This window comes from Etheostoma cragini, chromosome 8, assembly GCF_013103735.1.
Source record: "Etheostoma cragini isolate CJK2018 chromosome 8, CSU_Ecrag_1.0, whole genome shotgun sequence".
NCBI classification, from domain to species: domain Eukaryota; kingdom Metazoa; phylum Chordata; class Actinopteri; order Perciformes; family Percidae; genus Etheostoma; species Etheostoma cragini.
The window spans coordinates 13,504,741-13,531,048 of record NC_048414.1 but is presented as its reverse complement, the minus strand read 5'-3'; the positions used below and the strand labels follow the sequence as shown (position 1 = coordinate 13,531,048).

At 39.0% G+C, this 26,308-nt stretch overlaps 1 protein-coding gene and 3 long non-coding RNA genes across 4 annotated transcripts; 2 read left to right on the top strand and 2 right to left on the bottom strand.

Annotated features, from left to right (window-relative positions):
• Window positions 1-761: 761 nt before the first annotated feature.
• Window positions 762-23,612, top strand: cd82b (CD82 molecule b). Its single transcript, XM_034878462.1, has 9 exons — window positions 762-989; window positions 7,576-7,648; window positions 8,778-8,850; window positions 14,502-14,626; window positions 16,421-16,495; window positions 18,144-18,242; window positions 20,312-20,485; window positions 21,553-21,636; window positions 22,287-23,612. Exons 1-9 carry the CDS (start codon window positions 877-879, stop codon window positions 22,362-22,364), a joined length of 894 nt encoding a protein of 297 aa, XP_034734353.1. The 5' UTR covers window positions 762-876; the 3' UTR covers window positions 22,365-23,612.
• Window positions 4,080-20,843, bottom strand: LOC117948709. The gene is made up of 3 exons (XR_004657537.1): window positions 20,833-20,843; window positions 16,670-16,675; window positions 4,080-4,242 (listed from the first exon to the last, which is right to left on the bottom strand). It is a non-coding gene; the product is annotated as an uncharacterized LOC117948709 (long non-coding RNA).
• Window positions 18,402-19,485, top strand: LOC117948711. Its single transcript, XR_004657538.1, has 3 exons — window positions 18,402-18,434; window positions 18,589-18,590; window positions 19,379-19,485. It is a non-coding gene; the product is annotated as an uncharacterized LOC117948711 (long non-coding RNA).
• LOC117948708 lies at window positions 22,461-25,712 on the bottom strand. The gene is made up of 2 exons (XR_004657536.1): window positions 25,665-25,712; window positions 22,461-22,589 (listed from the first exon to the last, which is right to left on the bottom strand). It is a non-coding gene; the product is annotated as an uncharacterized LOC117948708 (long non-coding RNA).
• Between the last annotated feature and the right edge of the window lie 596 nt (window positions 25,713-26,308).

The window sequence follows — 26,308 nt, the reverse complement described above, 5'->3', positions numbered from 1 at the left end:
TAAAAGGCTGACAATGGATTATTATAAAAAGGCAATCTACAACATTTTTTTTTTGGTGTTGCCCAGCAACAGTTTGTAATCAACATCTTCTGCTTTAACGGTGGTTACATAATGCAGTGGATGTAAATATGTTAATGTTGTGTTTTTCTTAATATCAGCAAAGAATAATTATGTTTTGGTCTAAAAACTTTTTTTTTCTCTCTCTCTCTCAAAATTACACTTTGGACAATCTCAACTACCCCAAACTGTCCTTATGTGATCAACAAATTAAAACAAAAGTGCAAAGTATTGGCATCAAAATGTTTTTAAAGTAACAAAATTAAAATGTATCTATTATGCATAATTAATTAAGAATGGTGTAGCCCATATTACCGGCATATTATTGGATAATAATTATTTTTGCATGAATGTGAAACGTTATATCATTAGAATGTTTAAAAGCTGTTTATGGTGGGGCTAATTTCTACTATTTCCTTTATCTGCATGATAGCTTGTTTCCCTCTAGGTATCAAAGTTTCATATTAATCTATGGATTAATTAGGTTAGGACATCCTAATTTATTGAGGATATTTTTTTATAGTCATCATCCACCATGCAGTAAAAAGTACATTATTCCTCTAATATGTAGTGGAGGGAAAGTATAACAGTAATAGCAAACTTGGTCACTATCCACCACTGAGACAATTATTATTTTCTAAAAGCTTGTTTACAAATTAAGTACTCAGTTATAAGAAAATGCACCCTTATGGCCTGTCTGTGTAGATTTTTTTGGCTTGGCAGGGTAGGAGAGGGTTAATAAAGTAATTACGTCTGCCGCACGGAAGGGGTGTGAATACTTTCCCAGACACGCACACACACACACACACGCACACACACATGCGGACATTCACAAGTCTTGTTTCTCACCAGATAACGTTAAACTTTAGTCGCACGGCAGAAGACGGTCGACCCTCAGCCAACTGTTACCACCTTTTGGAGAAGAAATCAAAGTAAGTTTTAGCCTTAATCATACTTCAACCTTAACGTTGCATTCAAGTTATGTAGCTAGTAATAATACAAGAGTAACAAAAGTTAACGTTACGCCAAAATCGTTGTTGCCAGTTAGTTAACGTTAGCTACCTTTAGAATACTTTGTCTAGCTCATGAAAAGTGTCCCAGTTAATGACAAAATGTTAGGCAGGTAACGTTAGCACAGCAGAACCGCTGTCGGCTGAAGAGAAGTCTGTTTACGGACTGACTGACTTTAAGCTAACGTTCTTCCTTTGTTAAAGTACGAACTGGTCGGTTTTAACAACCTTCGGTAAACGGTTGAAGTCCCTGGAAAGAATTGTGAAGGCTTTACATTTGGTCAATGTTGGCGTTAAGTAATCTCCCAGGGTTAGTTAAGTTAGCTAGTTAGAAACAAGCACTAACGTTATTATTTAGATTTAGAAATGCTGGCTGCGGTAGCATCCTGACTGCAAATGGTCACGTCTCAACTGTTGGTCGGTGTACCGCCTAAAATATGTTGTGTGACATTAATACTGTGAAACTGAGTTACTTCTATGCTGCTGGTCTTTAAACAATATAAGAAATGGTTTAAATATAGAATTTTGACGTGTGAATTAAAAACATTGAAAGATTGAGGTAACGCTAAACCCCAGACGTTAAAGCAGGTGTCAAGTGGTCCCAAAAATGAATGATCTTAAAGTTACGCTCGTTACCTTAAATGGCGAAATAGTAAAAAGTCAGTATTTTACTTAATGAAAGTGTTAGCCCACTTAGGGACTCTACAGTGTGTCAGGATAACTCTTCATAACAGGGTCCAGTTTCTCAACTTGTAGGTGTATTTCAGCCTTCAAAGACTTTTTCCCTAAGGGATGGAGCCATCAGCTTTGATAAAATGTATTGTCAAATTATTACATGCTAAAACAGCATTAAAATAAGAATCAAACCACCTAGTTGGGAATGAGGTTTTGTGCATGTTGCATTATTTAGCAAAAGCCCTGGTACAACAATCTCATGTGACATTACTACTATATCAGTTGTTGTCAGTGAGGAATCTAAAGGACACGTGTGTGTGTGTGTGTGTGTGTGTGTGAGAGAGAATGCTTGAAAGGAAAAAAGTTGTGAGCTGTATTTTGGCCAAACTGAAATGAAGGAATGAGTAGATGCCTAGCAACCATATGTGAGGCAACATCCTTTTGCCAAAGTGCTATTGCATGAAGTGTGAGCTTTTTAGCAATATTGTGGTTTAACAAGCAGAAATGCATATCCAAGCCAGCACACCAACTATAGTGGAGCAAGCAAATTCTCAACTCTTAATGTCCGTTACTATAGTCGGATTATTTTTCGCCACCATCACTATTTAACTAGCCATGTATTTGCTGGCTTTGACTCACATTTACAAACTACCTTATACAACTGGATTTTAAAGTCTCACATACCCGCATGATATATCTTGAAAAGCCACAGTAGAGCAGAGGTGAGTTGTTTAATTAATGCAGTACATAGAAGCCTTAGGCTATTAGAGAATGAAGCATGGTACTGGTCCCATTACAGCAAACAGCTACAACATGGGCTTTAAGAGCTTTTAAAGCTGGTTGTGACATACATTTTTTTGTTTTGTTACAAAGTTATTGATAGCTGATGTTTTCATCCTATCACCAAGGCCACATCCTTTTCTTCCTGTTTTATATCATAAATCAAATACTTAGGTGCTTGGTTTGGTCAGACTACAGTAAAAAGCAATTTGAGATAATTTGTAATAGGTGTTATGATTTCAGATATAGACTTAATGATTTAAAGATAAGTTTTACTAGATATAAATGTAAAGCATTTGTGATCTATTTATTCAGTAGATGGTGGGAAGTTACCTGGCTCTGAAGTCCCATTACTACTAAACGGGAAATCCCACCGAATTTGTTAGCATAACTTTCGCCAAAATGCAACCTAGGGTCTTTTTGTGAATGTACCCGAGTCAAACTTCAATTTAAAAACATAATAAGGATGGAAGCGCCACTTTTAAGATTTACCGTATTATTGTTTTTCGGTCAAATGTCATTTTGGATGGGAGTGCTAGGGGCACTACTGGGATCACATCAAAATCACTATTTTTAAAACACTAAGAAGGCTCGACACAACATGAAACTTTGGTCGAAGTCTCAGTAGGGGCTCGACACGTGAACGCGAGCGTTGAGAACGTGTACACAGTTTACTAAAAAAGGTTGTAACAACTCAACAACCAATAACTAGGGCTGGGCAATTTATCAATTGTCAATATTGTGATACAACACTTGATAGTTTGGGATGTCTTAATATTGTAATATGGTAAGTGCTATCTTTTCCTAGTTTATAGGGCTGCATTACATTAAATTTATGTAATTTTCTGAACTAGACTGACACAGTAACTGACACAGACTGAGGTAACGGTTCTAATATTTGCCTTTAACCACTTAATCATTATATCCACATTACTGATGATTACTTGTCTAAAATCTAATTGTGAAAATATTTTTTTAAAGCACCAATTGTCACTCCTACAATATTGTCGCAATATTGTCACCGCTGTATTTGGTTAATATTATATGGTTGTAGCTGATATTCTCCATATTGCCCTTCCAATAACAGTTTCCAGAAATGTATGTGCTGAAGCTATTTCCTTTCACTCAAACAGAAATGCAAATTTTTCAAATTAGTCACCAAAATGCTTGTTGATGGCGAGATAAAGGCTTATGAAGCATTGAAGCTTTCAAGCAAAATTGTTCGCAAAAAGGTTAATTTCTTGAGGCTTCACCTGCTCACAATACCCCCTGTTGGTCAAAGAGTGTAACACAGGCAGATATATTACAGATGATCTATGTCATCTGGGATACACTGTATCAGAGACAGTTTTTGACTGAATTTTGCATCAGTAAAGACTAAGAAATAACGGAAAAAAAAATCTATTTCCACGTAATCCATTCATATCAATATAGTATATTTTTCCGTGGCATAATATAATTAGTATAACTGCATAATAAACGCATTTCCTTGAGAGGAGTACAGCTATCAAACGTGTGACTATTAATAGGGTCATCCTAATATAATTGCAGGAGGGGTCATTTTGTGCATGTGTAGATAATGGATGTGTAATAAAACCGTGTGGATTCAGACAACTTCATAAACCCGTCACGTGGTACGGACGGGCGGCGAAGCTTCGGATGTCATCAATGACGTCATCTGTCTAAAACAATACAATCCTCGATACGCGCTTCACGGAAACTTTGAACCCTTGGCACAGAACGTAACGTCACTACAAAATGTTACTCAGAAAATGAGCAACGTCCGGTCTCTACAGAGGGACAAACAACATTGTTGCAGACGTTAAAGCAGGATTCTGGTCAAGTATTGAAGGCTTTAGTACCAGGCAGGTTTGTGCCAGCATGATGTGGAAATGGGTCAAATATGAATATAATAGGAGGAGGTGGTAGATGGCGGTTGGCAAAGCGCCTTGCTTTTTGTGTAAGACAGGGCTCTAGTTGATCCATGCTGGGTCCATTACTGACACAGTTGATGCCATCTGCCACTAACGCTGCCATCATAACAATCTCTGTTCTTTTTGTGTAATAGACACTAATTTTAATTTGCTGCAACCAAAACACCTTTTGATGGACACAACTGACACCTAATGCCAAACCACTTGGAGGAAATGGGGGCTACGATGGGGAGGGGAGGCGGGGGGTTGAATGGCCGTATGAGCTAACAGAGTTTTTCAGAGAAAGTTCAGGTGACTCATTTGCGGCTTTCTTTGAAAGTGATTTTGTTTTTCCACCATAAGCTTGAGTTTACTCTCGTCTTTCTCTGCTGCCCCATTTCAGACATACTGCGTTATCTTTAGAGTTCAGCAGCGTTATGAATACTAGCTGTTACACAAGGTTGCTATTTCTTGGAATTGCCGTTTTGCTCTGCTTTAAATTTCCATTTTACTTTTGAGTTCTTATTTTCAACTCGGAACATATATGTCATTCACATTTTGGGGATGCGGTGTGATTAAGATTGTCTACTGTAAGTAGGTTCAACATAAAATAAACCTATAAAATGGCCCCACAGTTTACAGTCTCTTCTCAATGTGTGAGTCTGTATCGAAGAAATTCTGCAAGAGATTTAAATTATGGTTAGGTTTGGCTTTGCTGCTCACCTCAAAATGTTGTTTGGCTGTTGGCTGCTTCAGAATGAATTGCGCTGGTTCTGAGGGATTGTTTGGTTGAGTTGCTGCTTGAAAAACATAATAGCCTAAGTAGCATTGAGACATTGTTTAAAAAATAGTTTTCAGATGGACGGGGCTCAGTCAGCAAACAATGGTTGTCATAACTAAGCCGTTTTTAATCCGCTCTGCTGCTCACCATCACCATAAAGACCAGAAATCTTCTTTAGAGATGATCTACTTTGCAGTATCTGCTTTGAGCTTTGTACTGTGTTCCATTTTGTAAACATGAATTGTGTTGGTATTTATGTTATCAAGTACATGTAATAGCCTAGTGTCAGTGGTTACTTAGTAATAACAATATTAACTTCAGCCGTCTACGCTACAGATTGTACTTCCAGCCAGTAATGTTGGACGAAAACATATACAGTATTTATATGCCTATGTTTGCATTTGGTTGCTCTTGTGATGGTTCCCAGCAGCCCAAACTATATTACTTTGTGAATCCTAACTTTCAGTGTTTTATTCTATAAATGGAAAGATAAGATTTGCCAAGAATTTTGTGAAGAAAATTGCAACAATGTTTTACAATTATACCGTGTAAATTCACTGTAATCATCAGGCAGAGGTAAAATTAGCACAGTAGTTTTGGAAAAAATAAGGAAGTAAACATTACAGTGAAAATGTGTTTGAATACTATTTTATTTTTAACCTAGGCTGACAGTCATTTCTTGTTGTCATGATGCACACTTTAAAAAGATATGGCAGCTGTGATATTGCTTCCCTTTCACTTGAACAGACCCACATCTAACCAAATATATGGAAAGAAAAGACTGCAACAGTTATAAACTCTGTGTACAGCACATCAGTTTCATGCTATGTATTGGAACTATGTTAAATTGCGTCCTTATCAAATAAAAATTCAATTTAATAAAAATCTAGCAGTCAGATGTGACTCAGAGCAAAGTAACATGTCAGTAAAGTAAATATGCTCCAAGGTAACTCAAAGGTAATTTAACTGGTAATACAACATGTTAGGCATAAAGTGACATTTAACATCATGACATACTTTTTGCCTACCAAGCTACTTGCTCTGCCATCATTTTCAGTGCCTGTGCTTGTCTTTAGTCAGATCTTTAAACAAGAAGTCCACCATTACAAAAAAATGAGATCAATCAAAAACAAAACAGTATTCTTTATATTTAGAAATAATACATAATACACATCGTGTCATGGGTTTGTGCTTCCAAAAGTAGTATGAACTGTTTAAAATAGAAGTAAATACACACTAGGCCCAGGCACTGGGAAGACCCAACAGTTTTGATGCCACAGAGACAGGGAGAAGAGAACTGCTCGTCATCTGATTCATGGGGAGTTGTCTCTATAGGATATTTTCAGACTCCTCAAATAACCACAATAGCTGGTTATATTTTGAGTGTTCCCAATGAAGGAAAAGGTCTGGTTATGGCTGAACCATGTTGCCAGAGAGTTTCATAACGTGTCCTAACTGTGCTGTCTGTGTGCTGCTGGCCTGGCTTACAGGTGTTTCCTCAAAGGAAAATGTTACTCACAGAAAAGCCCCTGAATGCAGTCATATGTATAGCCTACATCAGTGCACATGGTAAAAAACACAGATGTGTGAGATGTAAACCGATTGTACAGCTACACTTCTGAACCTGTTTTGAGGCTCTGATTCCCAACATTATTGTGTTGTCGGTTATGCGTTGTGTGACAACAGAACCATTGAATATGGCTGAATATGGTTTTATAGGCTTGTCTTGTTGTACATTTGGCTCAAATTAGAGTTGACTTTAATGCTCTGTGTTTCTGACCAAACTTGTTACTGCTAGTAAACACAGTTGTAGATTGGTCTGGTTCCCTTCTGCTTGTGATGACAGTCGCATGTCTAACCACATGCTGCCACGGTCTCCACACAGTCATCATGACTTCACCACTTAGATTTTCTGATTTTCTCTCCAATTTGTCTCACCAAAGAGATTTCTCTTGTTTGTCAAGAATTAAACTATATTTGTTTTCAAATTCGTTTAAGAAACATACTATACTGTCTTAAAACCAAATATTTTCAGACAACAGGCGAATTGTCGTCTTGTAAAACTAGAGCCAGTCGGGCTGTTTAAGACCAGAGTAATGCGGCTGTTAAAAAAATGAATTAAGCTGGATCTTGTTGCTTTTGAAGATTAAAGCTTTTTAATCAGGAACCCAACTGTGCAGATTTTCCGGTGTCCTTGTTTTGTGGCATGCAATGCTATCTCAAGGAGAGCTGTCTTTGTTTAGCTTTCTCCCATCTTGTGTCTGTCTTCTCTTTTTATCTCACAAACCCACACTAGACTGCAATATTACCCTCTGATGTTTAATTTAACCAATACATTCTGTTTATTTCTGTCTTCCAGAAGTACAGCCATGGGGAAAGGATGCATTACAGTCACCAAGTACTTTCTATTCCTCTTCAACCTCCTCTTCTTTGTAAGTAATCACATTTCTTCATCACAACGCAACTGCATAGAATAATTTCACATGACTTCAACTGTGTCCACTTTGTTTACCTAAGATAGGTACTTTTGCTCCTCAGCGGAATTGCTCGTGACGCATTGTGAGCTGTCTGATGCCTTTCAGCATTATCTTTTATTGTAGAAAGCGTTCTTATTGCACCAGAGATTACTAAAGATACATAGGGAAATGTCGCTGTAACTCTGCCTAGAGTGAGTGACTTTACAGAGTACCTCTCCACAGACTGATCTTAACAACAGCAGATGGTTACTGTTTGGTTCCTCCTCTCTCACACCGGCCACAACATAAAGTTCATGGGTTGATAAAACCCCAGACTCTTAAAACTGACTCTGGGAGGATGTCCAGACCTTTCCAATGAGACTGTGGCTGTAAACCTGACACAGACCTTTTGATGTGAACACTCAACTGGTGTCTAATAGGAAGCGTGTGTGTTTTTTTTTGTCAGTGATTGTCCAAGTGGACAGATTAGACTAGTGGAGGCTAGGGGAAGCCAGGAAGTGGTGGGCTAATGAAGGCTGCCGGGAGCTCAACAGTAAATGAACAGCTCTTAACCAGGGCTCTAATGACTGTTGTGGGCTTGGGGAGAAGCTGGTGAATCACCAGAGCCTCTCATCTAAGGACTGTGCCCCCGTAAAGTGCCCCACAACTTCTAAACAAGGGCCGTCTTAACACAGAACTTAATTTCCTCATTACAAAGATACATAAGGTAAAACTGATCATTTTCTGAGGCATGCAAGTGACAATATGTTCCAGTCTTGAGGTGATTCTTGTCATTGTCTTGACACTTTTATCCTCACTCAACACTGTTGAGTTTGCTGTTCTGAACAGGATATGGTTGAGTGTGACTTGTAGATTTCTGGCTGGCTGGCTGTTATTTGTGAGGAGAAACCAGCAGTGTGTCTCTTGATCCTACCCACATCCTCTTTCTCTCTACGTTGCTATGAGAGAAAGAGACAAGGAGACAGGGAATAGAGTTAGGATCTGATTCATTCCAGGTGTGGCAGACTGACACACCAGCACAGATTCTGTGTTAAACTCTCACATGAGATTTGGTGGCTGATTCCTTTCTGTTTCCCCTCCACAGATCTTTGGAGCAGTTATCATGGGCTTTGGCCTGTGGGTCCTCTTTGATAACCAGAGCTTCATTGCTGTTCTACGTAAGTGTTGTAACACACACCCACAGTCCTACTGCCAAATCCTTTTGTGATAACACTTCAGCAAACACTCAGCACTTTTGACCCATGTCAGTTCAGCTGGTCTGAATGCAGTAGAATTAAAAATAGAGATAGAAGAGTGTGCTTGTCAAATCCTAAAACCCCTGGCCTACTCCGCAGAGCTTATATGGATTTTGGCCCATAATGCAGGACTTATTTCCAAGGAACCACCAAGGGATTTTTTCGCAGAAAACCAAAAGTATGACTTGCAGATGAAACCTCATGACTTCCTCATCCATTCAAAAACTTTCCTCTGCACTTCCACTGATAGACACATCTGTGGAGATCCAGGGGAGTAGGTTAGTCAGGGGAGGTGACACGCTCACAATCAAGTTGTTTCATCTTATGTCAGTAAGTAGCAGCGTTATTTTCCCCAGTTTCCACAGCGTTGTACTTTGAACTTGACGGTTCTCTCAGTTCCCCAGATGGCAGAAGTGCACAGAATGAATCTCCCACTTTCACAGATGTTGTCACATATCTATTTGTTGATACTTCATAGTGAAAAATAAACCAAGCCTTGGAATGGCATTCTTCTAAGAGACAAAGTCATCAGCTTTAGCATAGACAAAGATATGTTTAACTTAGGTTATCAACTGTGAAGACACTGGAGAAAGCACAATGAAACCCAGTTCCAGTTGAAAACAGTAAGGAACCACTGATGGAAACTCTTAGTTGCCATAAATCTTGGTATAAATGCTTTCAGTGTATTCATCCCAGATGTAGCATTGCTGAGAGCAGCGGTGAGGTTTTCTCCCAACACCAGTCTTTGCAGAAGAATTCTTTCTATTATCTGGCGACTTCATAAGTACTGGAAGTCAAATACAGTGTTTCTTTTAATAAAACTGTGAAAGTTCTTTTCTACAGGAGATGGGCATATGACATGGGTCGCAAATCTACAGTTCGTCTGATGATGAATGTTGACCCATTCAGATCAACCTCAAATGTGGTCATAGCATGTGCGCTGTGCCAGTCTAAAAGAATATAAGATTTACTGCTCCTATACTGACAATATTTCAACAAGATTGAATATAACTTTTTTTGATTATCCATTAACTGTTTAAGTCGTATCTTGCTGCTTTTCTCGGTTTTATGTCATTGTAAAATAAATATCTTTTTGTTTTTATCTTTTTGTTTTGGTCAGACAAAACAAATAATCTGAAGTTACCTGTAGTTTTAGGGTACTATGTTTTGGCAGATTAACCACTGGTGACCTTTTTTTTTAATTGCAGCCCCAGCTTCTGTTTGCAGTCCATAACTATGAGAGGTTTTATGATGAGAAAGGCCAATCTCTGGGGCCTGTATAGAGCTGGAGAAAGCTATATTTAGACTGGAGGTCTGTGCTGCTTTGACTAATGAGTTGTGAAAAGGCTGAAGTTATGACGAAGACAACCAGAACTGACCTTGTGTCCTAAACATGTCAGACTGAGTCTTATCTTCCTCTGGCTCCTATTTCAGCTCTTGAGATCACTACTTAGGAAGAAATCAGTCCAAGGTTGTTATTGAGCTAAATTAGCTTAGCTTCAGTCAGGCATCCAGAATATAACGGCAGTACAGTATCCATCATCCCTGCTTCCCCAGCCCTATTGTTATGATAATCCAGCTGTTCCTCTTGAGATAGCAGTGATCCTGCTTCACTGATAACCCGAGGAAATCCCTTCCTATATGGGGCTTGATGACATTCTCTCCTTCATGTATTTTTGTTCCATGTACCCTGGATGGGTCAACTTCAACTCCTAACTGGGTCCCTGGATTTCTTACCCAACAAATCTCACCACTCTGTAGAGAGAAAAAAAACATAGCTGCAGGCAACTCTGTTTATTGACTCTGTGTGTTCCCCTCAGAAGTTGTACTATTGCCTGACTATAAACAGGATATCTGTGTTTTCAATTTCCATTCTTTATGAGTTATATTAATAGAGGCTTCTGCAGCTGTCCCAATGACTTCAGGGAGGGGAACTTTGAGAATGTTTTGGTTTCAGGACCCCTATTTCTCAGTTAAAAGGGCATCCTTACCTCAGTGTTAACCCCTCTATATGAAAACATTGCCGTTAACAGTTTCCCTCAGTGACATGATGCCTTGAGTTTATCTTGCTGGCACTTGCCAAAACCCAGCTTGCCTTTTGTTTAAACAAAAGTCAGCCATGGAAAGGAGGTCTGTGAGCCAGATAGTGCGCCAAGGCAGTTTGGAAATATTCTGCAGATTAATTTAGAAACTTTCCAAAGTCTTTAACAAAGAAAAGAGAGCTTGGTTAGGAAATTATTTTTCTCTGTGCCACTTAAACGCAAGAAATTCAGCACAAAGTTTATCTACTTATGGTGTGTTTGCATTTTAAATCTGTACATAATGTCAACCATGACTTTTCTTCAGCTCTATACAAGCTGGATGTGTGGCTCTGGTCATGTTCACAGAAGGACCTGCAACACCAAAAAGTCCCCCCTCCTCCCTCAGCAGCTTTCTTGAACGGCACCATAATATGTGGCTTTTCACATGGAAAGTTCCATTGAAACTACCCAAGGAAATATTTTAGAATATGTAGCGGCAACCTACATGGAAACATGCCATAGTACACAACCTCACAGCACAGTAACCAGGCTAACCCATGTTGACTTCAGAATAAAGTGCACTGTATGGGAAATTACCTCAGAACACAGATGCTAGCTCTGCAACAGTGAGACACCTGGCAGAGGGTCTGTTTTAAAAGACTAAGAAATAGCAACTAAGATTTAAAAGTTGGCCCATCATTGTTAGATACTGGTTCTTCATGATGTTAGAGTTAAAGGTAATCCAAAGATATATTGCCATAACATGCCATGAATGTCAGAAAACTGCTGCGATTAAATCTATAGAAGTGGTCAAAGTGAAGAATCGTTTTAAGGTTACAGTAGTGTTGCATGACGTTTCTTCTAACTCCAGGGTGTATGTTTTTACTAGAACGAGTGTTCATTTAATCACGGTGCTGCGGGGAAACAGCCCACAGACATCTTTCTCAATTGTAGTTCCAACCTTTGATAATTATAGAGAACTGGCTTATAATCTACATTGAAAAATATTGTTATGGTCCACTTACTAAATCTCTATTATGTTGATCTAATGTGCCACAAGTGAAGCAAAATAGTTCTGCTCTACATTGAGACTAATAACTGCAAAGGGAATCATAGTATCTAGAAAAAAAAAAATTACGACAATGCCTCATGCAGTCCGAGTTCAGCGCTGAATCTCGCGTTACTGCTTCCTCTATTCCAGGCATGTCCACAGTCCGGCCCGGGGGACAATCACGGCCTACGGCCAGATTTCACACTGCCCACAACCTCGGTTTGTGAAAGACAAAAAAGCAAGAGTCATGTTGGCAAACTTTGCATTACTCATAAGTCTTGTATAAACATGTATAACATGAGGTTAATATATTTATTAACATCACTGAAGTCTAAGGTATTCCATACAGTTTGTTCCGTTATTTGACTATAGATGTCAAAGTAGGCAGAAGGTTGTTTTGTTTTTTTTGCTCGACTTGACTTGTTGACCCTGCTTTAGATGGTCACGCTGGCTTCTGCTTAAACTATTTCAGGTAATTCCTGTTTTTAAAGAACCTGTAGACATCTGCTGCTTGTGTAGTGTGTGTGTGTGTGTGTGTGTGTGTGTGTGTGTGTGTGTGTGTGTGTGTGTGTGTGTGTGTGTGTGTGTGTGTGTGTGTGTGTGTGTGTGTGTGTGTGTGTGTATGTGTGTGAGAGAGAAATAACATGCTTCAACAGAATGCTAGATATAGAACATACAGTATGTTTGTCTGCCTCCCTTTAAATGCTACCCTAGTAGTACCCTAGCCACATAAACACTCGGCATATGTTGACCTATGTACTTTTAGCTTTCAATTATTCTCAAACTACCACGACATGTGTTGCTGTGGTAACCCATGTAGTATCAGCAATTTACAGTACATGCATGTAATGATGTCTTTCTGCCAGCGTGTGTATTTTTTGTGTGCATTGTCAATTTTAATATTTGTTTAAAGTATTTAAGTGTGTCTGAGCACTACACCATCTATGTACAAAATATCCAACTGACAATTTATAATAACAGAATTATAATTTTCAGGGTCTTTATTTTTGTCTTACCAGTCCAAAACCCAAATATATTCAGTTGACAATAATATGAAACAGAAAAGCAGCAAATCATCTAATTTGCAAAGCTGAAACTAGAATATAGTTACTTTAATTCATGTAGAATGTGCTGTCATATATATATATATATATATATATATATATATGATGCCCCTGTTTTAATTCCAGCTGTCTCTATACTATTAACTTTAAATGTCAAATGTACCTAATTATTTAGAAAATATGTATAGACTTGCTTATAAAATTTAAATGTTATAAGAAACAAATAATAAATAATAAATAAACTCTATACATTCAGTTGTATGAAAAATAAAAAGTTCTCAGTCTTGATTTAAAAATCCCTTGTGTTCACGTCTGTAGTCGGGTATAGTTTCAAAGAATTGTTACATGGTAGGAAATGCACTGGTGCCTTACAAATTGCTTATTTATCTTTGGAATATACTGAGTGTACATGATGGAGTATAAAGACAAAGGATGTCTGCAAAATAATGTGGTGCTAAATCATGATAAAACTTAATAGTCTGAACTGGATTTCAGTGTGGCCAAATGTTGGCTCAGTGTATGTACAGTCATTATGTTTTACCCAGTAGAGTTGTACTTGGAAATACATGTTGTTTTTACAGTCCGTGGCATAATTAATATCCATTGTGCATCTGTCACAGCGTATACTGTATATGATGATTGCGGCATGAAGCATCAGCAGCTAATGTGATAAGGGAAGCCAAGAAGCAACATTGCATTATATTTATTGTCTTTTTCTTCACCAAATAAATGGGAGTGAGTTATCTGATAGCTCTGGCTGGTTTGCTTGGCCCAGAAATCTTTCGGAGTTGGAGTCATTTCACAGAGCTCAGATTCTGGCTTCATCTGCAGACCGAGCTCTGACACTGCCCATCCAGCCCAGATAGCACACAGCCACATAATGGCTCCAGTTTATCTCCTCTCCATCCTTCCAATCTTCCATTGCAGTTCCTACCCCCTTATCCTGTAGCTTTCCTGCTCTACATACAAAAGAGGGAAACCAATTAATCTGGCACACACAAATACATATTTTGTGGGAGAAAAGCACCAGAATGCTCTGACTACAGAGAAGTAGAAGGTTTGCTCTGTGAATAATTTGTGGCTTGCTGTAACCATCTGTGTCAAAATGGTTTTGCATGTGAATGAGGCCTTCCTCTGAGCTGCATTTGTTTGCAGGCGCACACACTGTGGTTAAAGAAGAGCAAGAGTAGAGATCAAGGCCCTGCTGCTGTTGTCATGAAAAATCATCTGTCAGTACATTTTTTGTGCCAACTGGCGTTTTTTGTTTAAAAAAAGGTGCTGAGTTTAACTAAAAAAAAACATAAATAAAATAAAAACTGTTGCTATAAATCTATTGTAACAGGTGTTTAGTTTGCAGCACCCTTCTAGGTTTCAATATTTCTTTGTAAGTTTAACTCTTCTTGTGTGTAACTGTCTGTTTACATCTGTTTTCTCCAGAGGAATCATCAGACACGGTGAAAGTGGCAGCCTACATCCTCATCGGAGTGGGTTCCTTGTCAATGGCCATGGGCTTCTTTGGCTGCATAGGAGGGATCTACGAAATTCGTTGTCTGCTGGGTCTGGTGAGGAATGACATTCACTTAAAGCTCCTATTCTAACATGCTACAGCTTGATCGCATTTTATAAGAGGCCAATTTAGGATTATCACCCCCAACACGGCAAGATCAGGCACTTTAAATGTGAAACTTGTGTAAGATCTAACATCTAACCGCAGTCATCAGCCACCACACAGGAAACTTAATGTTCGGCTGTATGACAGAGAAATCAATAGGTTTTAATCCTCAATTAAAGAATTCTGAGTCCAGGGGCGCCCGGGTGCTCTAGGAGTTTAACATGCCGACCGTGAACTCCATTGTCCCCCGTTAGAGTCTGGCCGGGGACCTTGGTTTTATTTTGTTCCTCATCTCTCTCTCTCTTGCTCTCTTTCTCTCTCACTCTTGCTCTCTCTCTCTACCCCTCATTTCCTGTCATCTCTCTAATGTTAAGTCACAATAATACTTGAAAAAATAAATTGCAGCAGTGTTTAGCCCTCTAATTAACCAGATAAGCTCTTTGTATCTACAAGGCCCACTAACTAAATATTTGCGTGTTTGTGTGTGTGCGCACGCGCGCGTATATGTCGTGTACACTGTACAGTTTTTTAAAAGAAACATTCACTTAAATGCACTTGTTTGAGATCTCAAGCTTGGCTAAGAACACATGAAAGATTCCTGCTGACACTAAAGCCCTTTTGCATTTGTGTTTATGTGCGAGGTGGGGCCTCACAGCATGTGTGGATTTACATAGAGAGCCGGGGGGGCTAAAACAGGGGTAAAGCCAGTGAGATGTAGGGGGTACAACAAGAGTGGGGATGGGTGCATGACCTCTAGTGTTTAACCTGCTAGGGGTTAACTGAAGAACTGCTGTGACCTACTTCTCCCAGGGACACTGACCAGCTGGCACACACACACACACACACACACACACTACACACACACACACACACACCACCTTTACACTCAAGGAGGACATACATGAGGCTGTCGAAAGATGTTACATGACTTACAATATTCTCGCACAAGGCTTTTTAAGATTAGAGACTCTAAACACAGATTAACTACAATTTAAAATGAAAAATAGAAATGTCTTTTTCTATATAGCATTTTTAATTATATAATGTCACATTTTTTAAACTTGCAGTAATGGGGCGGTTAGACTCATGAGCTGGTTGCAAACAATTTATAAACACATCATTGACATATTTTAAATTGATACGCCATTATAGCAAACCATTGCTTACTTACACATCCAGCAGACATGGAGCAACATTATCATTAATTTGGAGTTTAAGTCCCCTTGATTAATGTGTCACTGTCCTTTTTAGATCTGGTTTTGGTCTACACCAACTCCTGAGGAAAATATGTCTCTTTTGCTGCTAAGTGCTCCACTATCTTCACCAGTTAGTAAATTACTGTGTCTGTCTGCTGTTTTGTGCTGAGCAGGAGGTTTTCAGAGCTTTTTCTCTGAAAGCAGCTGCCTTCTACAGCCTAAAACAACCCTATGAGAGTGGTAAGAGTGTAGCAAAGCCGGACAGCTAAAGGCTTAGCTTAAACTTGTTATAAAGCTTTTTTAAAGCCAAGGAGAGCCACAAATTCTGGTGAGAAGTGTCTTTAGGTTACTCACTACATGTAACCGCTTGACTTTGTCACAATTTTATGAAACTGTCATTTCATACATTTTATTATAGCCGCTTAAAATATTTTCTTTCTTCATTTGATTTTCCATAATTTGTACAATGAGAATATTTATTTCCTGCATTCTTGTCAGCGTGTTCAAAGTTTTTAATATAAATGTTGTTATACTGACATTTTCCACAGTACTTCACCTGCCTCCTGCTCATCCTCATCGCCCAGGTCACTGCTGGAGTTCTCATCTACTTTCAGAGAGATCGGGTGAGACACTGGTTCCTATGTCCTTTATTTTCGTCTTTCATTTTCTCAATTTCACTTCTGTATAATTTGTCCTCCTGTCTTAACAGTATTTTTGTCTTTTCTCCCATATTACTCTTTTTCCTGAATTCTTCTTCTCTTGCCCTTTAACCCCTAATTCTCATGCCTCTTCTTCACACTACCCTTCCGTCCGCCACTGGTACAACTGGGGTCTACACGCTATTTGTGGTTTGTGCCTTCACAACTGTGACTGGCATCATTTTGATCTTAGGTAAACCTGATGGGAAGCCTCCTGCATCCTGTGACGAAACACAGTTTTATACCTCAACAAATGAGAAGTGAAATGGTTTGTGACTAATACTGGTAGAAAGTGAGATAGAGCAGGTGGATTGTTGTAGATGTTTGACAAATGTAAAGGAAGTAGTAAGCAGGGTCTCACACTGAATGTTTCCATTGTTGTCTTTCTTGGTTCCCCTGCTGGGTGTTTTTAATGTTTTGTGTTAGAGGCAGAAGTTGAACTAGTACATAAGTGTTGCTAAAGCTGCTGTCATATGCAGGAATATTAAATTAGTCTGTTAAACACTGCCTCATCTAAAATAATAATTATTACCCCAGGGACAGAATCCACTTTCTACCAAAGTCTTTGATGAAACAGTACCCCCTACAGGCGACATCACCAACTCACCAGAGGTGGTTGAAAAAGTTTCAGTCATGGCTCTGAGTTGAATTGAGCCCTTAATAGATAGTTAAATAAGCCTAAGGGGGGAACCCAAGAAAGTGCAAAGTAGAAAACAAGTCAGCCAAGTCACAACAAACCCGATATCGTCAAAAATTAAGGTTTTTAAATATTTCATGTAAGCTTAAGCAGAAAACAACAACTGTAGGTCTGGATGTCAAAAATATATTTACTATAACAAGATACATTCTAATATTACATGTTCTTTGTGATTTTTACATCTGCAATGCATCTACAACAGGTTGCTCAACACAGTTTTAAGTTACACCATAGAAGAGGGTGACCATCATGCAGAATCAAATCAGCACCAGCCCAATGAATACAGCCAGTGTGTTTACACTGTGCTTTTAAAGGGAGTGTCATGTTTAAACACACCAACATCTCGGATCGATTTCATACTCTGAATTTGGTCATTCCCTCCCTGGACATAAAAACCCTTTCTTTTGATAAACCTCACACCTGTAGGACTCAGGATAGGCAGAGGCCTTTCAGCGGTTTGCCCTCCACCATGTATGTGTGCGCACATATGTGTTTGTTTGTATCTCTGAGAGCATGTGTGTGTCTGCAGCCTTTGGACGTGCTCCCTGTGTTTAAGGCTTACCACAGGGCAGGGTGGTGCCATTTCCCAGAATAGGGAGAGGTTCTCACTCATGTCCACTAGGGCTCTGAAGATACATTGCTACCACCACTCTGTGGTCTTACACACATAAACACAAAGTTGTGCTCCTACTAAGCTGGATTTGTGCAATGTTTCAGCCCAGCATGAGACTTGACAGGGAAATACCACCTGAGGTGTTGCCTTAAGAAACATAATGTTCAGATGTTGCCAGTACATTTCAGAAAACGATTTAGCGTGGGTGTGTTTGTTTTCTTTGCACAAACCTTCTTGATAATGTATTCTCATTTCATCTCCAGTTGAAATACGAGATGTCCAACATCATACAAGGTATGCTAATCAACTACACTGGCCAGAACAGGACCACAGAGCACACCTGGGACTATGTTCAGAGGACGGTGAGTTAACTCTTTAACCCGGTTTGAACAAAACACACCCAAAAATCTAATGTGAAATGATTAAACTAAATCATCAAATAAATCTGTTGTAGTATAATGTCAGTTCACATTAATTGTAGCTTTAGTACCCCATTAGTTTGAAAACAGCCCACGACACCATGCCAGTATTGTCATACCAAAATATGCTACATAGTAAACACTGAACAAAGTTATAAACAAAACACTTTTTTTTTTGCCCCCATTTTTCATGAGCTGAACTCAAAGATCTAAGACTTTTTCTATGTACACAAAAGGTTTATTTCTCTCAAATATTGTTCACAAATCTGTCTAAATCAGTGTTAGTGAGCAGTTCTGCTTTGCCGAGAAAATCCATCCACCTCACAGGTTTGGCATATGAAGATGAGACGGCATGATTATTGCACATGTGTGCCTTATGCTGGCCACGATAAAAGGCCAGTCTAAAATGTGAAGTTTTATCACACAACACAATGCCACAGATGTAGCAAGTTTTAAGGGAGCGTGCAATTGGCATGCTTACTGCAGGAATGTCTACCAGAGCTGTTGCCCGTGAATTGAATGTTCATTTCTCTACCATAAGCCGTTTCCAAAGGCATTTCAAAGAATTTGGCAGTACGTGCAACCTCACATCCAAGATCGTCTGAAACCAGCCACTCGGGCAGCTGCTGCAACATAACCAAAGAATTTCCTGCCAATATTAAGCAGCTTCACACGGCCACTGAAGAGGATTGGACCAACATTCCACAGGCCACGATCAACAAACTGATCCAGGAGATGTGTCGCAGTTCGTGAGGCAAATGGTGGTCACACCAAATACTGACTGGTTTTTGGACCCCCGCAATATATTAACATTGCACATTTTAGACTGGCCTTTTATCGTGGCCAGCCTAAGACACACCTGTGCAATAATCATGCAGTCTAATGAGCATCTTAATATGCCACACCTGTGAGGTGGATGGATTTTCTTCGCAAAGGAGAAGTGCTCACTAACACAGATTTAGACAGATTTGTGAACAATATTTGAGAGAAATAAACCTTTTGTGTACATAGAAAAAGACAGTTTAGCTCATGAAAAATGGGGGCAAAAACAAAAGTGTTGGGTTTATAATTTTGGTAAGTGTACATGAACAGCAGCAGTTTGCTCTCACAGATGCTACTCTAAATGACTCTTACAGTAACACAAGTGCATATATAAAATTAAAATGGGTGTTTCCAGTATGAATTGAACTCTAGTCAAAGTTATTTTCAATGTAATATATACTTTCCATTACACCGGACTATGTGCATATGGTTAACCGCACTGCTAGCCTTGTAGTCACATCACTTTAAAAGCCTAAATCAGCTGCTTTTGTCACATATTTGGGGTTTGTTGGCAAATGAAAACCAGTGTACAACCTGTGTTAGAGCCTATTAAAGTAACTGAATTGATTATTAGTATTAGCGTTAATATTGGATTTTATTTTGATGTAGCGGCCAGTGGCACAAGTTTTGTTAACATTTCTTTTAACCAGTTGGGGATATCGTAGCTGTCAGAAGTATCCCAAATCTGTACACTTCATGTTGGTTACACTTACTTGGTTGCTCGGAATTACGGTTTGTTGTCATAGTATACAGGGCCAAACTATTTGCATTATAAGACACGTTAAGGTTAAGTGAGACACTATGTTTTATTTTTTTGTACTTTGGATAAAATGATTAATTACTAATCAGCACCTGAAGTCAGATTGTTCAAATCTCTGAAGATGCTCTGAATATGCTTATTGCGTTTTCTTCACTCCCTTCTTTGTCCTCTCTCTCTCTCTTTCTTTTTCCTGCCAAGTCTCTTTTTCCCTGATCTTTCTGAAAACTGCAGCCAAGAACAGATTGGTCTCAATACCACAATAGAAATTATCATTCACTGAGCCAACACATTTGCTAGATTTGCCTCTTATTTATTTTTCCATTAATTTGTCTCTCCTCTTGTGTGTCCTTTTTTTGTACATTTTCAGCCCATCCTTTGCTTTCTCTCCTAATCATTTCACTCACATCCTCCCTTTCTGTCATGTCTCCAGATGAAGTGCTGTGGCTGGACGGGTCCAGGCAACTGGTCTGAGAACATTTTGATCAAGAACAGCTCTCAGAACCTCTACTCCTGTTCCTGTCGCAATGACACCCTGCATGGCACGGACATCAAGGTCGTAGGCCTGTGTGAGCACCTGTCCACAAAACTACCCATCTATGAAACGGTACATAAACCTTAAATCTGCAATGCTGTTTCTGCACTAAGGTTAAAACAAAAATCATTTTGAAGTTGTGAATTTACTGATGAAGCCAACAGCTGGTTATCCCATGTTCCCATCTAGGTTTAGTATCGAGTATCAAGGCCGGCATAGCAAACATTGCTCTAACAGTATATCAATCCGTTTTTGTTACATAACTCTGCGATTGGTTATAAAAAGTTCTTTCAACCTTCCCTTTTTGGTTCATAATTTTTGTGGTCACACACCCACTCAGCCGCCGTGTGAAACTGCTGTGCAGAGCAGTTGCAACTCTGGCTGCTGTCTGCTTTTCATTATGCTGAACCAACTATGACGGGACTTTCTCCATCAATGCCGGTTTTAAGCCATTTATGCCGGATCAGCCATGATTCTTTCACTGTACATGACATGTTCAATATAACTTAATTTGGCTGTTTTAAACGGTAACATTTGTGAATGTTAACAGACCTACGTCTACACCCTGGTCAGTATTATTTCAGCTGGGTGAACAATGCTACAGCACGTCTTCATTGTTCTGACAGAACTTACACCTTCACAAAGTGTGGAAGTCCCTTTGACTGGTGTTGTGTAACTCCGGCTGTCAGCTCAGTGTGGCACTGTGGTCGTACTTAATCAGCACAGTATACAGTACAGCATACAGCACAGTATACAGTACAGTATACAGCACAGTATACAGTACAGTATACAGCACAGAAAACCATGTTTGCTTTGTGATTTGTTCCAACGCCAGAAAAGCTCCACTGTTCTTTTGTTTGGTCTGCATGTTTCAGAAACTTTACTCTCTCTCTCTCTCTCTCTCTCTCTCTCTCTCTCTATTGCGTTTTCCTCTGCTCTGCTAAGCCGTGTTATTCTTCCCCTCACTGACTCAGTCCAAAGACAACAGTTGTGTTTAGAAAAGGCTCTGTTCATGTCCGACTGGGATCACGTAGCTATTTATCTCTGCTCCACACGTCAGTCTGCAACCCCTCTCTTTCCATGTCTTTCTTAATCTCTCTCTCTCTCTCTCTCTCTCTCTCTCTCGTTCTCTCCTCTAGGGCTGTGCAACCAGCGTTGAGAAATGGCTCCTGGACAACTGTGGAGTTATTCTGGCAATCTGTGTCGGTGTGGCAGTCATTGAGGTAACCATCTGTCCCTCAGACTAACCTTAAAAAATGAGTTCTTCTTCAGATTTTTTCTAGATTTAGAGATCTTCTTACCATACTCACATGCTGTGTGTGTTGTACATTTAAAGAGTTTAGTCACTATTATTATTCCTCCTTCCCACACTGGCCATTATTTGGCCCCTCCCTGATATAACTCATAAAAGATAAGGGGGACATAATCAACACAAAAAAAAATGCCTTTTTAGTTTAGCCAAAGCTAATATGAGTTAAATAAATAGTTTACCATTTTACGCTTGTCTGCTTTCTGCCAAGAGTTAGTTAAGAAGACCTTATGTTGGTATATCACATCTCAAAGTCAAAGCAAATAAGTACATTTCCCTAAATGTCAAACTATATCTCAACAAAATCATAAGTGTATCTTCCAATTTTGGTCATTTAGAACAAACGGTGGAAAGTTGCTTATCTTGATGAACCAACTCTTAACATTTACTTAACAGGAAATGCGCATTAATTCACATTTTATTTTGGCAATTTTCTGAAAAGATTTGGATTGAATACGGACTACTATTGTATTTGCTTTTTAAATCTTTGGATTTGACATTACTATGTTTTAGTGGTTACAGGTCAATGTTCCACACTGATAACTAAATCTCCATTTCCTTCAGCTCCTTGGGATGATCCTCTCCATGTGTCTGTGCAAGAGTGTTGTCGTGGAGGATTATACCAAAGTACCGAAGTACTGAGCTGAAGACAGAGGCAGCTTCACACCACACACAGATGGATGGACTCTTTTCCCCTCTCTCTGCCTCTCTCTCTCTCTCTCTCTCTCTCTCTCTCTCTCTCTCTCCTTGTCACACATTCTTATGAACACACACACATATAAGACAGCTGTCTCCACCATTTGAGCTTCTCCTGTCTTGACAGCTGTGCAAATTTCTCACGACACAATCACACACACATACTCACACCTCGCAATCAAGCTATGACACTTGTTGGACATGCATCCACAAGTAACCATTGTTGTCTTATGATCTTGTCTTTTCTTAAGGAGACTTTTTTGGTGTTTTGGTAATATTTTTGGGTGGAGGCCTGAGAAATTTGCAGTGTGATACTATGCAAATGTACATTTATGTGTTTTTGTTTGTTTTCCGTGGCTAACCTCAATGAAGCGCTTAACACAGTAGAAGATAGAGCACTTTAATGACATTTGCTGAGCTGAGAGCCGGAGCATCCTCTGACTCTAGACATGGAGACGAGAGGGAGACTGAAGGGTGTGGGTGTGTGTGAAGTTGACGCACTCAAGTATTAGTCCCACTTTGTGATCGTATGTTGGTATTTTTGGTGCAGAGGGTGGAGGAGAGGCCCAGGGCTGAGCCTGGGCAGGGCTGCTGTGGTGGAGGTTTTGGCTTCTGTCATCAGCTCCTTGTACCCAGTAGTCCTGATATTAACCTCCCTTTACACCCACCGCCACCGCCTCCTCCTCCCTCCCACTATCCATTATCTGTTAGTCTCTAAATCACGTCTCTGTCCTCCTCAAGTGTGTCTGAAAATAGTAGCTTTCCAAAGGACTAGTTTTGCATGAAGTTAGTGTGTGTATGATGTGTTGAGTGAGTGTTTTATTTCTTATTTTTTATTCTCATGTCATCTCGGTTTGTTTTTATAACGATATATGTGACTGGTAAGGGATTATGGCACTTCGGTGCTTGGTCAGCGTTTAACATGGGAAAGCTGTTGCCCACATGCTCGTGTTTTAGTCCCATTGTTCTTCGTTTCCTTTCTTTTGTTTTTGATGTAAAGAATGTGGCTGTCACAGCAGCTCGTCAGCACTATTTTGGTCTGAATCAGAGAAATTGGAACACTTTTATAGTGAATCTGTCATCACTAAAGCTGTATTTAAATTTGTTATTATAGCATGAGTTTGTGAACTGATAACATACCATAGCACCTTCCCCAAAATCTATATTTAAGCTCCTTACACCTGCCTTCATTTAGAAAAATCTGGTTTTTCATCATCATAACGTAAAAATGGCCGCCGTGTGACCACAAAGAATTTTCCCTCCTCTGCCATATGTTCATACACTCGTGCTGTCTTTGCTAAAGAAATGTTTTGCAAAAATGTTGCTTAAATTTTCCTCATCCTACTCATTATCTCATTTCAAACACACTATATTATTGCTGGATTTATGGTTAAATTAGTGGATGGATTGCACCTTTAGTTTGTTTATGTCTCACTTAAGTCATTTCAAATTATGCTCATCGCATGACAATGAGGGCAAAAAGTGTCCATTAAAAAAAATTATTAATTAATTTATCTTAATTTCATATGAAGACTTTTTATTGTGTGTTTAAGATATTTTTACACTTTTACAAAAAAGGAATGACTTTGTTTACAAGAAAAAATATGAGTACGCCATGTTTAAAAACAAATGTTTCTTTTTCATTATTGAGAATTATTAATAAAATTGAATCTACTAGAATCTATTATTAGATGTTTTTTTAAATACCTAGTTACGTTACACAGTGGTAACAGCAGATGACATGTAGACTGATATTTTTTCAAGCAGTTACTGTTTGATCTTTCCATTGGTCAGTTCGGTGTTTTACCTAAAGCAACCAGAAGGTGGCAGTATCTATTTAACTGTCACTAGCTCAGCCAGAAATCCATTTGGACAAGATGAGCACATTGAGTATGTTTTAAGTGTAAATGGAAATGTTCTTCATCAATAGGTTAATTATGTTATAAAAAGCTGATTTTTAGAAGGTTTGATTATGGGCTCCATGCGTATTCTAAAGAAATAACAATTTTTCCATTACCTTCCCAGTTCTACATTTCTCAGCTAATTTCTTTCTTTTTTGATTATTTCCTAATTTAGTCTTGATTGTATTTTCTTGTTAATTTAGTCTCACTACCCTGCGGCTGAACAGGACAAAGAGCTCCACCTCCATTCATTTCACTACCATAACTGTTTTTTTACAAAACGGCTCCTCCCGTAAGATTTAAGTGGAATGATATTTATCAAGGAAAGGCAGCCTCATGATGTAATGTCATGTCAGAAGCTAATACCTCACCACTGACTCCCCAGTACTGCTTTCAAGCAAAAAAATACAATCACAGCACCGACCTTGCTGCTCTATTCCACCATTGTCTAAGACACTTAACCTCAGTATAATGAGAGCAGCTTAGTGTTCTCTCCGGGGACTGTTTTCAAGTAACTTAAGAGAGCCACATCTCATCAGGGAGCTCAGTTCACTGTGAGTGCATCAAGCGCCAACATTTACTCCTAAATCATAAGTGTAGTCATGGTCAACACTTATCAAAAAGTCTATAGAGCTACCAAATAATCTTGTAATTGAAGGGGAAAACATGGTTGAGGAATGTCCAATTTATTTTATTTATCAATTTTTGGTTTCTGGATAAGTCATCTCTAGTTTAGACTCATAGATAGATAGATCATTGTTTCACAACGTGATATTCAGTTAACCATTTAAGTCATTTAACAGCCAAATACAGTATGTCAGTTAGTCACTCATTCCAGCTCGTAGAAGTTGAGGATTTGTTGCTTTTTTCAGTCTAAAATGAACACATATGGATTTGAAATAGTTGGTAGAACAAAAAAACCAATCTGTAGACGTCACCTTGGGCTCTGGGAAATAGTGATGGGTACTTTTTTGTACCATTTAGGACAGATTATAGAGCCACAATAATTAACCCGACAGAAAATGAATTGGCAGCTATATTGATTATTAATTTATTTTTGAAGCAAACATTTGCTCTTTTCAGCTTCACAAATGTGAGTGTTTGATGCTTTTCTTTGTCTTTGATTTTGGACTGTTAGTTGGAAAAAACCTGACATTTGAAGACGTCACCTTGGACTTTATTATGTATCTATAAAATATAAATATATATATATCAATATCGATATTGTGAGGGTAATTTTTTTTACTGTTTTCTGACATTTTATAGAGAAAAAAAAGTCAGCAGTGGGAAACTAAGTAGGCCTATAGGCAGAATAGTGGACTGCAGCTGCTGCTGGGCTCATCACACACACACACACACACACACACAATCCCAACACAATGAAAAAGGAAAGCTTCCTTAGTTTTCCCCCCATAGCTGTCAGTCAGTGAGTCCAGGGCAGAGGAAGTGGGACAGATGATGATCCCTCTGAGACCAAATGAAATAAAAGGATGAATAATGAAGATCCACATGTTCAGTAAAAGTAAGCTGGAGTGATTTAAAAAGAATATGCTGATTTTAAAAACTCTAGAGAATGTGTGATAGGCTTGTTCATAAGATTTGCCTTTCCCTGATGTGGAGCACACATGCATTTTACACCAGTGCATAGAGCCCATGCATACAAATAAGATCCCTGTTTGCCAGGATGTTCTCTCTGCAACTTGTCTCCCTATCCAGCCCTACCAATAAGTGCTTTTAGTTAGTTCTCCGCTCTATTGGTGCTTATCCAACACAGATGATAGTGGGGGTCTTTTTGCAGCTTCCCCACTGCCCGCATCCTGTTCACATTGTGTCATGAACATGTTCAGACAACCCCCCCACATGCCCCTCCCTCACCTTGCAGTGGACCTTACCTCCGACTGCAGATAAACGGGTCTGCCAGATCCCTTCTTTTGCACAGCCCCTCAATGGTTTACCTGTCTTAAATCTCTCTCAGGGATCACACATTAA

What these genes read in the sequence shown, in the direction of transcription:
- cd82b (XM_034878462.1), top strand. Translation starts at nt 877, where the DNA reads ATGCGGACATTCACAAGTCTTGTTTCTCACCAGATAACGTTAAACTTT. An exon ending in GAGCTTCATTGCTGTTCTAC is followed by an intron (nt 8,851 to 14,501) that starts GTAAGTGTTGTA and finishes TGTTTTCTCCAG; the next exon opens with AGGAATCATCAGACACGGTG. An exon ending in TTCGTTGTCTGCTGGGTCTG is followed by an intron (nt 14,627 to 16,420) that starts GTGAGGAATGAC and finishes CATTTTCCACAG; the next exon opens with TACTTCACCTGCCTCCTGCT.